Source organism: Sphaeramia orbicularis, chromosome 21 (genome assembly GCF_902148855.1).
Source record: "Sphaeramia orbicularis chromosome 21, fSphaOr1.1, whole genome shotgun sequence".
NCBI classification, from domain to species: Eukaryota; Metazoa; Chordata; class Actinopteri; order Kurtiformes; family Apogonidae; genus Sphaeramia; species Sphaeramia orbicularis.
Genome location: NC_043977.1, coordinates 21322676 through 21337158, shown reverse-complemented (window position 1 = coordinate 21337158; position 14483 = coordinate 21322676). Strand labels below are relative to the sequence as shown.

Sequence of the window (14483 nt, the reverse complement as noted above, 5' to 3'; positions counted from 1 at the left end):
GTTCACTCCTGTTTATTACAAGTTTGGTGTATGAAGCAACTGCCTATGTGCTTCCTTAATTTTTGTCCATCAACAGTCAAATTCCATTAACTCTTTACCCGTCCAGAGAGATTCTGGTACCGTTTTGAAAGGATTACTCATCAATGTTGGTGGTCCCTGAGGAAAGAAACAACTCAACTGAAATTCATATGCACTTGGTAATGGGAATAAATTATCTGCTTTATGTGAAGTCGAACGCTGTAGGCAAAGGAAGACTGCTGAATGTTTTGGACTGTTTCTGTCTCTGCCTTTCCCTCTGATGCACACACTCTGCAGTGGCCTGAGCTCTGGAATGCCTTCCCCACTGGCCCCTGGGGGAGAACAGGCTGACAGGGAGGGGTATGTGTATCTTGGGGAGAAGAAGGAGAGGACGAGGAGGAGGGTAGCACTGGGCAGGGACCGAGACGTTTCCCATTCCTCTTTATAGATCGCCAATGTAAGTGGATATGGGAAACAGATCAGAGCGAGACAGATCCTTTACCGTGTTTGATTTCAGAAATCCTGACAAGGAAGCAATACAAAGACTAATAAAAGGTACAATATGTATGTGTTCTTGCCATGAATCAGTTTTGACTAAGGCTGCTGCTGCTTATATTTTTTCAAAATAAAACAAACAAAAATGCAGGAAAGTAGATTGATATATATGTGCACACTAGAGACAAAAGACAGCACAATATCTGACCGTCAGCAGAAAACCAGCCTGTTACCATGATAAAATGTCACATTTGCTCTGTCAGTGTTGTAGCATAAATTAGGGGCAGGTTCACCGCTGACACTGTCAGAGATTTATCAATATCTATGTTAGCAGTATTATGTGAGAGATCCTCAAGTGAATGTCTCTCTGCAGGCCTCTTCAACATTAGAGTCTGTGCAAGTGGGGCACACTGTTCATTCATGTAATAAAATGAAAAACGCCCCCCTGGGCAGCAATCCTTTCTCATCCAGTAAAGGTAATCATAATTACAGCCCTTCAATGGTCAATTGGAGTCAGCTTTTGTCTCTGCTTTTAACACCCTTGGACTAAAGCAGTAGTATCTGCCAAGAGTGTTATAAAATAATGCTGCGTGTTACAGGTTGAGCTTTTTTTATTAACTGTTTTCCCGTAATGGATAAAGGAATAACCAAGAATAACCATGTCTTGATCTCACTTAAACCATGACATGTTTTTCACTGATATTACATAAGGTTAATCACAATCATTACAAAGCTTAGACACAGCATCCAAACCATTTTGGCCACTGCCTCAGCTACGTTAATGGGAAATGTAAAGTGACTTTTCACAGATCTACTAGCTGCAGCTGTTCCAAAATGGACTTTTTTGTTGTTTTCTAAGATTTCCTGCTTATTTTAATTTGCTTTAGCTTTTCCAAACTTTGCACACAGAAATGTCCACAATAGTGGTCCCAAACAATGTGAAATACATACATACACCATCCCGTTTGAATGTAAGTCTTTCATAGACTTAGGGAAAATGTTAAAACCTAGATATCACCTAAACCCTCTGAAAACCTAGGGAAAACCTTGATGAATGTCCTCTTCTAGTGTAGAGACAGCTGGTACAGTCTAAGCAGAGGACAGATGAATGATGGATGACAGAGCACACTAGTCCATACCATGATCAATCACTGAAACAGTGCTAAAGTCAATCTGAGGGTACTGGGTGAAGATGGCTGACAATTCAGATGAGATGTAGGAGCCCGTTGGGAGGTAAGCAAGATTCGTTTGATTAACTGATTTTACTGTCAACCTTGGAGACTCATCCTAACTTTCACAGCCCTCTGCTCAAAAATGGTTCTATCGGCTTAAAGACAGATTGAATTTTATGTCTGTGCACTAGCATATTGTGCCCTGGAGCCCTAGGTTGTCATGGTGATCTGTTCCAACAACAGATTTGGATTGCCATTAGCACAGATCATTAGGCAGAGCTTCTTCTGGGGCCAGGTGAGGTCATGAGAACACTACCGACCCCTGGACAACAGCCTGTTCAGTAACATGAAATGGACGAGGATATAGCACAAAGGCTGTCCATCCAATCAGCCCAAAGATCCTAATCCCATAAGTAAACACGGGCCAGGGAAATTGTATGGCTTAGTACCATCTTTGAACATCTATGTAAATGGGGAAACCTTGTGAGCATAAATCAAATTCACCTCATTTGCTGCACTTAACCAGTTGATAGGAACTTGTCTCTTAAATATTAGCGTAGGGGTAACATGTTGATTCATTTTTACTTTCAAGTTAAATAAGAAAACTAAATCACTTCCTCTCATGTCAAACATCTCTCTTACAAAACTCCTATAGAATACACCCAGATTTCTATGAGGCCAAAACCACGTCTTTTGTTAACCAGTAGTGAACATCAACAATAGAGGCTTTTAAAATAAAGAATGATCTTGAAATGCTACCTTTAAAATGAAAAAGATGTAAATATGAAGAGGGAACACTCCACACAAATTGCTCCTCTTTACAAAAAAGCACTCGCCCCTGTTCTTTTGAGGCTCGGCACAAAGGAACCAAGGTCATTAGTTCAGCCTGTCTCAAACTCTCCTCAGCTCAGGATGGAAGACATTCATCTGCAGGCACAATAACAAAAAGAAGTGTCTCTGTGTTCAGAAATGCAGAACAGAACCACATGGAGCAAAGCAGGATCGGGAAGGAAAGGGTCCCCAAGCCCAGAACTGAACAAGGTCTCCACAGACAGCCACAAAGAGTTTTCTGAAGTCAGACACTGTGGAAGCAAGGATAGTGAGAACACAGAGGGAAACAAACCTCAACATTCTGGAAAAAAAAAAAAAAAAAAAAAAATCAAAGTTAACTAAAAAGTGAAGCTAGACAGTGAACAACCAGTGCTTTTTGCTGCTCATTCTATGGGTGAAAGTATAGTCTTTGCTCAATCGCATTACAGACAAAAGATGTAGAAGGTAGGAAATCTAAAAACAGAAAAAGCAGACAGAAGGAACGCGTCTGTCCAGGCAGGTCACGCTGTAATTAGAAAAGTCTGCGGCCCGCTGACTTCTCCAGCCATGACAGCCTCTATCACCCCTTCAAAGACCATCCAAAAACACCCCGGCATGTTCACTGATAAACTCCTTTTCCGTCTCTTTGAAGAACCAAAAGAATCCATTTGCTCGTGGATGGGTGATGGGGTGTGATTTCATGAGGGACAGTGAGGAGGACGAGGACTTCTGTGGATATGACGTCACCGGCTGCTACCTCTACTGTGTTACCATATCCAAGGCCGTGAGAAACATTGAGTGTATCCTGTAGTAGAGCCAAGACTGTCAGGGAAATGGTCATATGGGTCTAATTAATTACCTTCCTGAGGGGGGCACCTCCATCTAAAGAGGAGAATAAACAGTACAGTGAAAACATAAATGTGCTGCAGAATAATATTTAAATATGCATTACTATATTTGTATAATACATTTAACTAATACAATCAGTGTCATTCTGATTGATGGTTGTTTCCACAGTAAAAAAAACACATGAACCAATGAATCATCTTTCTGTGTCACAACCAAAAACACAGTGACAGAAAAGTTTTCCAGACAAATTGCTGCAGCCATGGATATCACTGAAGCAGCTGTACAGGCTTCTTCAATCGACTTTAAACTACTACCACAGCCTCTGCACTCTATACTCCACTTTCTATAAATTCACATCTCCTCCATAACTGAATGCAGTTTATATAAATATAGTGCACAGTTCATATCAGGCAAAGACTATTTTCAGACAGAGAACCCAGTTGTTGTTCTCTTGGATGTACAGATCATACTCCGCACCAGTGACAAAATAAATAAAAACACTGTATATGACTATAGATTTTCAGCTCATGTGATGACTTGTTGGCTTAAATCCACTTACAAAAATATGACTTCAGCTAATAGATATTTACAGTGAGTTGTGAAAGCAGCAAGTGCCTAGTATTTGAAAAATGTGAAACTGGCTGACCAGGTCTGGTGCTTTCCCTCAAGAGCCCTTATTTTGCTTTTCAGAAGGCGAGACTGGGAGTGTCTAATGTGGATACACCTGGGGTTTGTGTGTGTGTGTGCGTGTGTGTGTGTGTGTGAGTGCGTTTGTGTTTGCACATTGATATGTGTGTAAGTCAAAGATGTGGTTTGAGCTACGCCCTGCTAATCGCTGCCTGCTGGCTGCACGGTGCTTTGATAGCTGCGCAGATCTCCGAGCTCAATGGTCTCCTTTATACATCAGGTGCATTCTTTTCTCTACCATTTTAAATCCCCCCCCAAAACTGTCTGGACATGAAAATTCATACAAACATGACTGGAAGAAAAAACAGCAAACATTGGGTAAAAAGCTTTTCTCCCCAATTGTGAGGAGAGTTTTCTTTTAATTAAGATAAAAGAAGTAACTTGGATGGCAACCCATAACCCTATGGAAAGACATTTCTAAGTGAAAGTGATCTGAAGACCTAATCATTATTTAAAAGCTCAAGTGGTAAACTAAGGGCTAATCTGAGATTCATAGCTGCATGGCTTTTCTTCCAAGAGGAAAACCATGAGTTGATGATAAGAGAGCCAGTAGTTCTGGTCTGAGCACCAGTTATTATGGTTATTCAAAGGATGTTAATAATGTATTTTGAGGTTGTGTGCATTTCTCCATCTCTGCTGCTCAGTGTGTGTGGCAAACATGGAGTGTGTGTCTGTGTCCTGTACAGGTCACATATGCATGTGATCTGTCATCATGGTCTAGACGTCCTGTGGTTGTCTGCATGCATTCTATTTGTCTCCTTTGGTGCCACACAGAAAATGTAGTTATTTATTAAAATAATTCATCATATAAGCATCAGGGATATGAAAATTTCATCAACGTTGCCAATTAGCAGTGAAGTGATTATTTTAGAGTTCACATTGTAACAGGGGTGATGAAAAGGTATTTCTTGTTCATCCAGAACTCACAGATTTCCTTCTTGGTACAGAAGTTTAAAAGATCTGTTAAATCTTCATCTTGCCACAGCAGAACAACACTATGAGGGAGTTTTCTTAAGGATCACTTACAAGCCACAGGACAAGGAGGGAGCGTGGCTCAAAATGGCTGCGGCAGATATGGGCAGAGAGGAAGCTGCCACCCAGCTGTTCTCAAAGCAGGACCAGGCTATGCTGGCAGTTTTACACTGGAACGTGTGGGCACACTCTGTTCTGAGCTTATTTGTTAATGTCTGAGAAGAGCGTTGGTATGTCAGTCAGGCAGCTGAATATCACCTTACACTTGGTGCAGAAGTTTTTAAGCATATTCACAGTAGAAACTAACACTTAGTTCTTTTTTTTGTTTGGACAAATAACTGCCTCAACCACCTGTGGGTATTGTTTATTGGGGAAAGTGTTCCCATAACAGTAAAAATTCCTGATGTTAAACCCCTAAGGGCAGCTGACAGAGAAAGGCCATACTACAAGAAAGGAATCTGTGCAATGTTAGTGACTATACTTAATTGTGTCACCAAACAGAGAGAATATATAAAGTCAAAACTGGACAAGATTATTCCTTTTTGTCAAATCTTCACTGACAGGCTTAAAAAAAGTGAATATAGGAACCTTTTACTAGTGGTATTTAATGCACGTCTACACCTACTATATCCGAGATGTAATTAGTGTCGTTAAAAAGATGTTTTCCATTTACACAAACATTTAAATGGTTTTCAACACAACAGAATGCTGCTTTGTAACCAATTTACTGTTGTTTGGCCCTCTGCAACAAATCACTGGTTCATGTCAAAACATCCTGGAAACTGCCGAGGCAGCATGTACCAGTCACCACCACCACAGCTGAGGAAACAGAGTGCAGGACTTAATGGTCTCTCTTGCTTTCTCACACACCATTAGTTTATGCACAGGTCGCGTACATCATTAACATTCATTGTTCACTGTGGGCTCCTGAAATCTACACGAGGTTTATTGTCATCAGCCACTGCCACTTTAACACACATTCACATTTTTGTTTATCATTATAGAAACATAACTAAATATTGAGTCAATCCATGATAACATTTAAAGAAAAAACTGATTTTTAAGTGTAAGTACAGACACAATAATGTCACCAATAAAGATATTAGGGACCCAAGTCGATAAAAATGCCACTAAAAAGTTTGCATCTATCCATCTCTCCTTCTCTGTTTACAGAGTTGTACTCTGTGACTTTGGAATAATGAGAAATATTGATTTTATGTCACTGCTCTCAACAGGCCATACAAGACACTTACTGTCTTGCTAGGAATTTTAACTATAGCTGCAATATAGATGGACCCCCTGCTCTGCGTTTACAGGTCAACAACAGAGTTGCTGTCTCTTGTCCAACCAGGTGCATGACTGGCTTCTCTCTCCATGATGCCAAACAAATTGAGAAAAGCTGCAGCAACTGGTGGTGGCTGCATATCTGTTGGTTTGTACATGGTTTGTGTGTGTGTTGGGGGTGGGTGGAATAAACAGCTGAAACTGTTATGAGCCTCAAAGAGTATACAGCAATACTTGCTAGTGTGATTAACACTGTGTCACCCACAACACAGACAACTGTCTGGCAGCTGCCTCGAGCAGCAGAGCTCATTGAGTGGGAAGCTTGGAAGTTGGAGGCCCTTCAGAGGCATTACTCAGAACACAGTCGCAGTCAGCAATTAAAGCGGAGTCAACAGCTCTGTATCTCACATCACTCATGAACAGATACTGAGGGCAGAGCTCCTCATTCTCTAGGTACAGTAATGGTGGTAAGCAACTTCACATAAAAGGAGAAGTGGTTTAGGCCTACTGAGGGAGAAAACATGCCTTTCAGCTTACATGTAGTTACAGCAAACAAAAAAGTCCCAAATTACTCAATGTGCACAGGCAGGAATGTGCAAGCACATGTTACCTGTGTAAGATCAACTGCTGTTAACTCAGAATGCATTGTTGAATTATGTCTGTCCCAAAAGTGATGCAGGAAGCAGTAGACCCAAACAGGCTTCATGACAAAACATTACACAAAAGACAATCCTTTGAATTCAAAAAAAATTAAAAAAAAATAAAGGTGTAATAGGTGAAGTTGGCTATAAAAGTGAAAAGAGTCTACCCCACAAAGTGAAAACCAATTAAAATACACTTAAGTTTTTAACAATATAATCATCTTCTAGTGCCTTAGGGTCCCAGATCTATTAACTTCACTGAGGCCTATTTGCAATGTAACCTTTCTCAGAAAATGTTCACATCAAAGGTAACAGGCCACGGCAAACTAGCATCCCACTTCCGGCACAGCAGACCATAAAAAAGAGGACTTAAAAGGATTAAAATGGCCAATTCTGAGCAGATTCCTTACAGATTGAGTCTAGAAAAGGGCTAAGAGGAGGTAGAGGAGGAGGAATCTAGGAGGAGCACAAGATGGAGAGACTAAATTAGCAAACTGTGTGTTTTTGTGGTCTTGGCAATGTGGAAATCCCAAAGGAGAGCTAATGACTGTAGTGGTATCTGGCATGGGGGCCAAGTTTCCTAGACTGCTTTAAAGTTGCGTTCAGTCCATAGCCACCATGTCATGAGCAACATATGCGAAGCAATCTTGCAAATACACCATTATCAAGGTCTTTCCTCCCACTGATTTCCATTATATTTCACTGAGGGGTGCTCATAGGACCTTTGTCCAGTACAGTCTGCACAGTCTGGCATATAAGAAAGCACATAGGACTGTGAAAAAAACAGTTGCCTGATAAACACTATTTTCATTGATCTGCCAAGAAGACTCGGTGTTTACAAAACCCCCAAAGAATACAATCCCTCAAGGTTATGAAAGAAACGAGTTGTCAAAAGAACAGGTAAATACCAACGTCTGGCATAAATAAGGAAACATGTCTTATCATCACCCGAGAGTTTAATATAATATTGATGCAGTATCTGCTCTAATAAACTGACTATCTTATAGGAGAAGGAAATAATATGTACACAATATCATGGATGACAAATCACTACAGCACCAGATACTTAATTTTAACACGTTTCTCTCTTAAACCATTTGGGATCAAAATGAAATCTTTATTCAAGCAATGCAGAGGGTGTAGTACATTATTTATGTGGAATATGGCATTATCTTGTCTCAGAGACAATTAACTACACAGCAGTGTATTCCATTTGATTAAAATAGCCTTGCCTATCAGGGCTTCTGTGTTGCAAGGATAATTTTATTGCACAGAAAGAAACTGAATTTCCAAACAATTCTTGTCCTCAAGGACAAGCCATCACGTACCAGCATGAAACAACGAGGAAATGTGACATTTAACTTATAACGCTCTCTCACAGGTAATTACCAACAAAAAAGGAATCTTACCCATAAATAACCAGGAAGTGTGGAAATAACCTGTACAGATTTGTGGACAATGCAGCATCAGTGTGGCCAAGTGACCACTGCTGGCTGTTGTACTTCTGTGACCTCTCATCTGTCTAAGGAGCCCCAAACTACAGAAAGGAGTGGCTAGTTTTTATTGTCCCAGCATGAGAAAAGGAGACCAAGCCGCTTGGGCTTGATGGATGGGGTCCAACTGGGGGAGTGAAGCCCAGATAAAGGAGTTGCACCCTACCATAAAACCTCCGCTGCTCCGAGTCCTCACATCCAGGACCTCCTGAGTTGTCTGTGTGTGAAGGTGTGTGTCTGGATTACAGGAAAGCTGGGTTATCACCAAGTGATTCATACAGGCTAGACAGGTAGTTCATAAAAAACAATGCCTAAAAAACCTACTAAACTTGCTACTGCCAGTGCAACAAAGACATGGAAAGAAAGCAAAGTCCAGTTCTATTAATGTTAACATTGAGCGCTGAGTAAAAGATCTCATGTCATCTATGGGGCCGCAGTGTATAGTGTCTGATTAAAGCAGACTACAAGCTAAAACCGGTCCTGAGGTAGTGAAGCAAGTCTGGGCTGGAAGGTGCAGTATAAGCATAAATGGTCAATCTTCTATGTCAAGACACATCATTGAAGGGGGCCATTGTGTGAGCAAGAGACTAGTCAACAATGTTTTCCTGAGAGTGATTCATGCTTAGTCATGTTGGAAAATACAGCAGATTTTCAAAGGTAAAGAAAACATCTGTTATGACACCGTGGTGAGGTTTTTGCCAAAGTCAATACTGTATAATGAAGATGACCTGTTCTTTACTGACAGTTCACACATGTAATGATTCTATGAAGTATGGATGGCTGACAGATGCTGTATTATAGCTGAAACACACAGTACAGAGTGCTTCAGGGATGACGTATCTTTTTAGGCCAACCTGGAAGCTAGTATTGCCCCAGTTTCATCGACCGTGCAAAATACAGGGGATAATACTACAATAAATGGTGATAAATCAAGTTTATACAGGGTGGGGAAGCAAAATTTACAATATTTTGAGGCAGGGATTGAAAGACAGTGTATGACCAGTTAGTTCATTGAAAGTCATGAGAATTTATTTGCCACAAGAAAATTTACATAACAGAAAATGTTTTTATTCTATGTGTCCTCCTTCTTTCTGAATAACTGCTTTCACACGCTTCCTGAAACTTGCGCAAGTGTTCCTCAAATATTCGGGTGACAACTTCTCCCATTCTTCTTTAATAGTATCTTCCAGACTTTCTCGTAAATAGTTTTGCTCATAGTCATTCTCTTCTTTACATTATAAATAGTCTTTATGGACACTCCAACTATTTTTGAAATCTCCTTTGGTGTGACGAGTGCATTCAGCAAATCACACACTCTTTGATGTTTGCTTACCTGATTACTCATATGGGCAAAAGTTTCTGAAAAGGTATGGATAATAGTGTTAGGTATGATTATGACATCAATATATGTTTGGTTTCAAAACAATTGACGTAGTGCCTGCTGAGAAAAAACAACTAAATATTCATTGTAAATTTTGCTTCCCCACCCTGTATGTAGCATGCTTGCACATTTTATCAGCAAGATAATTTTCATAACTGAAATTAATTTATACCTGATCACAAAGTGAACAAACTAGACCATGATCAGATGACTTCATCATCACCACCACCAAACATCAAACTTTTGATTTCATTTAATGTATTCCATCTACTACAAAAACGTTCCCTCTTTGTGTGACCTGATTGAGGAAGTGAATAAAATAACTTGAAAGACTTCTACATAAATATGACTGCAGAGGTGAACTAGTAACCAGACGATTTCTTGTGTTTGGTGTGATGCTGTTTCATATTGTCAATAACCTCTTGTTATCATTTGATTTTTTACAAGAAGTACAAGTATTGAAATTTCTGAGTGAGGTATTTACTTGCATATTTTAATACAGAACAAATTGTGAAAATCTCTTACGCTGGTGTTAACAATAGACCGCATCTCAGGCACCAATCTCAAAGCCAAAACAAAAAAATACATTAAAAAAATTTGACAGGCTTTAAGACAAGTTTAACAACTTTTAAGACACTTGCTCACTTCTGGGTTAGTGACATTTTCTGATTACATCTATACTGCTGAATTTCCCAAATGATGCCAACCAAGTACTGTACAGGTGCTTTTCAAACAATAGCTGTTTTCTTGCACTGCTGCATTCTCTGTCTGTTCTTATCTCCAACTTCTTCTAAGTGTCATGTTCAACAAAATTCCCAGCTCTGCAACCAATGTTTTTTTAAAAGCACTGTGTGAGTTACTGTGTCTGTGCTTACACAAACACAGCATTAAAATGATTTCATTTTTAAGCAAGAGAAACAATGAAAAGTTTGCAAGATTATTCATTTTAACTGCTTTTCAGACAGTGCTTAAGAAGAAATATTTATCTTTGTTTCTTTTGTGCAAACATGTTTTCCTGCATAAACGTGAGCATTTAATTCTGTGGTAATCATTTAAACCCGCAGAGTGCTCTTCAAAGAAAATGTGTCATATATATTAGTGGTAAAACTAAATAACTGACCATTTATATTAAGGCAACTGCTACAAATGATAGCTAAGGTGACCATATTTCCAAGTATTTAAGATTTAGAAGTGTTTTAGCGCTTTCATCTTCAGTTCTGTTTACTTCAGTTCAATGTAACTCACCTGAACATGTGCCATCTTAAGTTTTATCAACACCCATATATCACAACAAACCCTTCCTACAAAAGTCAGCACCAGGAAGACCTCCTAAAAATCTATGACCAACGATATAACAACAGTTTTCCCATCTACGTCTGAAAGGGGACATGTGTCTGACATTTGGGTTCAGGTCATTTGTTTCTTTCCACTTACCTGAATCCTTCTTGCTTCCCTTTCCTCCATCTCTGTTCTTCTTCAGCACTGCCTTGAACATGGCAAGATTCCTGAAATCCTCTCTGTAGAGCCCCTGCAGGAAAAAGAAAACCTAAATTAAAAAAAAAAAAAAATCAAGTCTCTTCCAACCATAATAGGACACCATAAATTCAGTGAAAACCATGGAAAACACCTTGAGAAATCACCTAAAAACACAAATACATCTTCCCTGTCTTGACTTGTTAATCAGAAGATAATTCACGTAATCAAATACACCCGAAACCCAAATCCTCAAGAATCCACAACAGCATTCTGCTGGTGTATTTTATGTTCATTTATACACTTGAGTATTGCAATATTATGTTTTGGTATGCTGTATTCTCAAAAACCCTCAATTTTTCTAAGGTTTAATCAGAGTACATTTATTAGCACAAAGCACAACTAACCATGTAAACTAACATTAAACCAATCATTATAATAATAACATTTTCTGTCAGTTGCCCCTGCTTAATAGGTACAAAAAACCTCACTACAGCTTGTAAAATATCTCTTTCTCTGGATATTGCCAACTGATACAGCCAAAAATGACATCTTGATTGATTTTTTTTTTTTTCAATGTTATGGACAGTTTACAATTTTAATTGATTGTTTTCTAGCAACATGAACTGAAAACAAAATTTGACACAAAAAAAAAATCTCTTTCTAATATGCCATATATGACTGGTGAAACACATTAACACCTAGAAGCACTCGGAGAGCGCAGACCTCCGCCAAGGCTGATCAGTGGCCCCCCCCCGTGGGCCCCCCCACCCCCGATCACCACCAAAATGTAATAATTTCTTCCTTATCCCATTTCCAACAAACCCTGAAAATTTCATCCAAATCTGTCCATAACTTTTTGAGTTATGTTGCACACTAACGGACAGACAAACAGACAGACAAACAAACAAACAAACAAACAAACCCTGGCAAAAACATAACCTCCTTGGCGGAGGTAATTACTACATTACAAGAGGCAAACAGGCAGCATTTTAAAGTTTTGTTGAGCAAGAAAGGAATGACCTAGATTTTGGGGCGGCTGTGGCTCAGTTGGTAGAGCGGGTCATCCAATGACAAATGGTTGGCGGTTCGAATCCTGGCTCCGTCTGTCCACATGTCGAAGTGTCCTTGGGCAAGACACTGAACCTTAAATTGCTCCCAGTAGGGCCAGGCAGCGCCTTGCATGGCAGCAGTCACCCGCTGGTGTATGAGTGTGTGTGTGAATGGGTGAATGTGAGGAATTGTAAAGCGCTTTGGGCACCATGAAGGTGTAGAAAATGTGCTATATAAGTTCAGACCATTTACCATTTTGCAATTTTGGCATTTCTTACTATTTAATAACACTAATTAAATTAAAAATATTTCTAACATTAAGCCTCAGTGAGATGTAGCTAACATTACAACTTAACCATAATATAAGTAGTGAGATAGCCATCAGCATGTCTGCCATGTCTACACAGACCTGAGAGAAGTTTCGTTTTTAAGCAGATTTTCTAATTCGTATTGAGTTGAGTTTTGTACATCTTCAACACCCAACTTTGATATTATGAATGCACTTTTACTACTTCATGCCAAATTCCCTGAGACACCCAAAACATCTTGATCAGAAAATGCAAAAAACTGTGTCCTAAAAAACTATATCACATCAAACAGTGCATATTTGCATGACATCCAGCTTAACTGGCACACGCCTGGGAGTTTTCCCACAGTACTACCAATCCTACAGGCCACCAGTGAAGGCATGCATGGAAAGAATGCTGTAATATTTAGACAGAAAAGGACAAGATCTTCTATCCTGTTATGCAGGAAAATACCTGAATGCCCTGAATTCCACATGTAATTGATGCTATGTGGCTGAACTTGGTTGTTTGCTACCGTTTATCATGGATGTTCCCATGCTAGTGTGCAATTTGAATGCTTACAGTTAAATGGTTTAACATGGACTGTAGGCCCAATCTGAGTATGCCTGCATATGCATGTTTGCTTTAGCGTTATTTATAGCTACAAGTACAAGGACAGGAGTAAAAACATATTTAACAAAACACAGCACCAGCTAAAATAGTTATTTGTTGTGTGGGAGTTTTGCTCTAACTCTACAATATTGGCTGCTGAGTTAAACCTACTATATTAATAGCAGCTGAGTAATCTTCCCAATGAAAAGAAAATAATGATTTCAACCAAATAAGGATGTGCCGTCTGCAAACAAAACACACAGTCCTTGCACTCAGCCCTCAACCTCAGAAGCTAGCTTTAAATATCCAGGTTTCCGTGTGGCTGAGGGAGAGGCTATTGATCTCTGTGTTTTATCCTTGATGGTGTCAGATAAAATACTGTGAAGCAGAGCATCCGCTGAATCACTTATAGGAGACGGAGGTGGAAGAGGTAAATCCCTAATGAGCCTCTGTATTTTAACTCGCCTGGCCTTGTGTTTTCAAAAACTTTTATCTATCAAGGTAGCGCATGATTACCCCCCACTGTTATACAAATAATCCAAGTATTAGCATATTGATAACTGTGACTTTAGACTAGTTTAAATGTAAAAAAAAAAGAAAAAAAAAAAAGGAAACACTAACATCATTACATCAGAAAGGTCAGGTGCTTTTTAATGCAACTATAACTTTATTTCCCTTTGGCAGCAGAAGGAGGCAAGCCGAATAAAAGTCATCAGAAAGGTCAAGTTCTTTGGCAAATAACACTTGCAGTGTGATGGTAAGACTCTCATAAAAGTCTTTGTATAAACACTAATGACAGCTAATATTCCACAAAAGCAATTCATTTTCTCCTTACACATTTATCCAAAAAACAAAAATCCAACAGGTCAGAACGACTGCAGTATTAGGTGTACACAGTGTTTAATGACTCATATCTCAGTGTTAACACAGGGAGTGGGCTATTCCCCCACAGGACGCTATGTGTCTGGCACAACTGGCAACAATGTTAACACACACAGAAGTAAACAACGCTTGCAAGTGGCAAAGCTGATGTGGAGCAAAGGACTACTTTCAGCACAGCTGTACAATGTATGCAAAAAAAAAAAAAAAGTGCAAAATACCATAAATACTGGAGATAAAGTTTTTAAAAGTGGGGTCATTTATTAGTTGTGACATTGGAGTTAGGTGGATGCATACTAGTATAAAATCTGGTATATGAGTTGCATCATGGGGTGTTGCAAGCGAATCTAAGGCAGTTAATCACTGAAATTGTTGGT

The 14483-nt window shown here is 39.4% G+C and overlaps 1 protein-coding gene across 2 annotated transcripts in view; it reads right to left on the bottom strand.

The window, feature by feature from the left end:
* The window catches only part of tanc1b (tetratricopeptide repeat, ankyrin repeat and coiled-coil containing 1b), a 121413-nt gene that overhangs the window by 95259 nt on the left and 11671 nt on the right, over positions 1-14483 (bottom strand). For both annotated transcript variants that reach the window (XM_030124466.1, XM_030124467.1), the window contains exon 2: positions 11237-11330. In XM_030124466.1, coding sequence (XP_029980326.1) covers positions 11237-11297 — 61 coding nt within the window. In that variant the 5' untranslated portion in view covers positions 11298-11330. The remainder of the gene's footprint in view (positions 1-11236; positions 11331-14483) is intronic.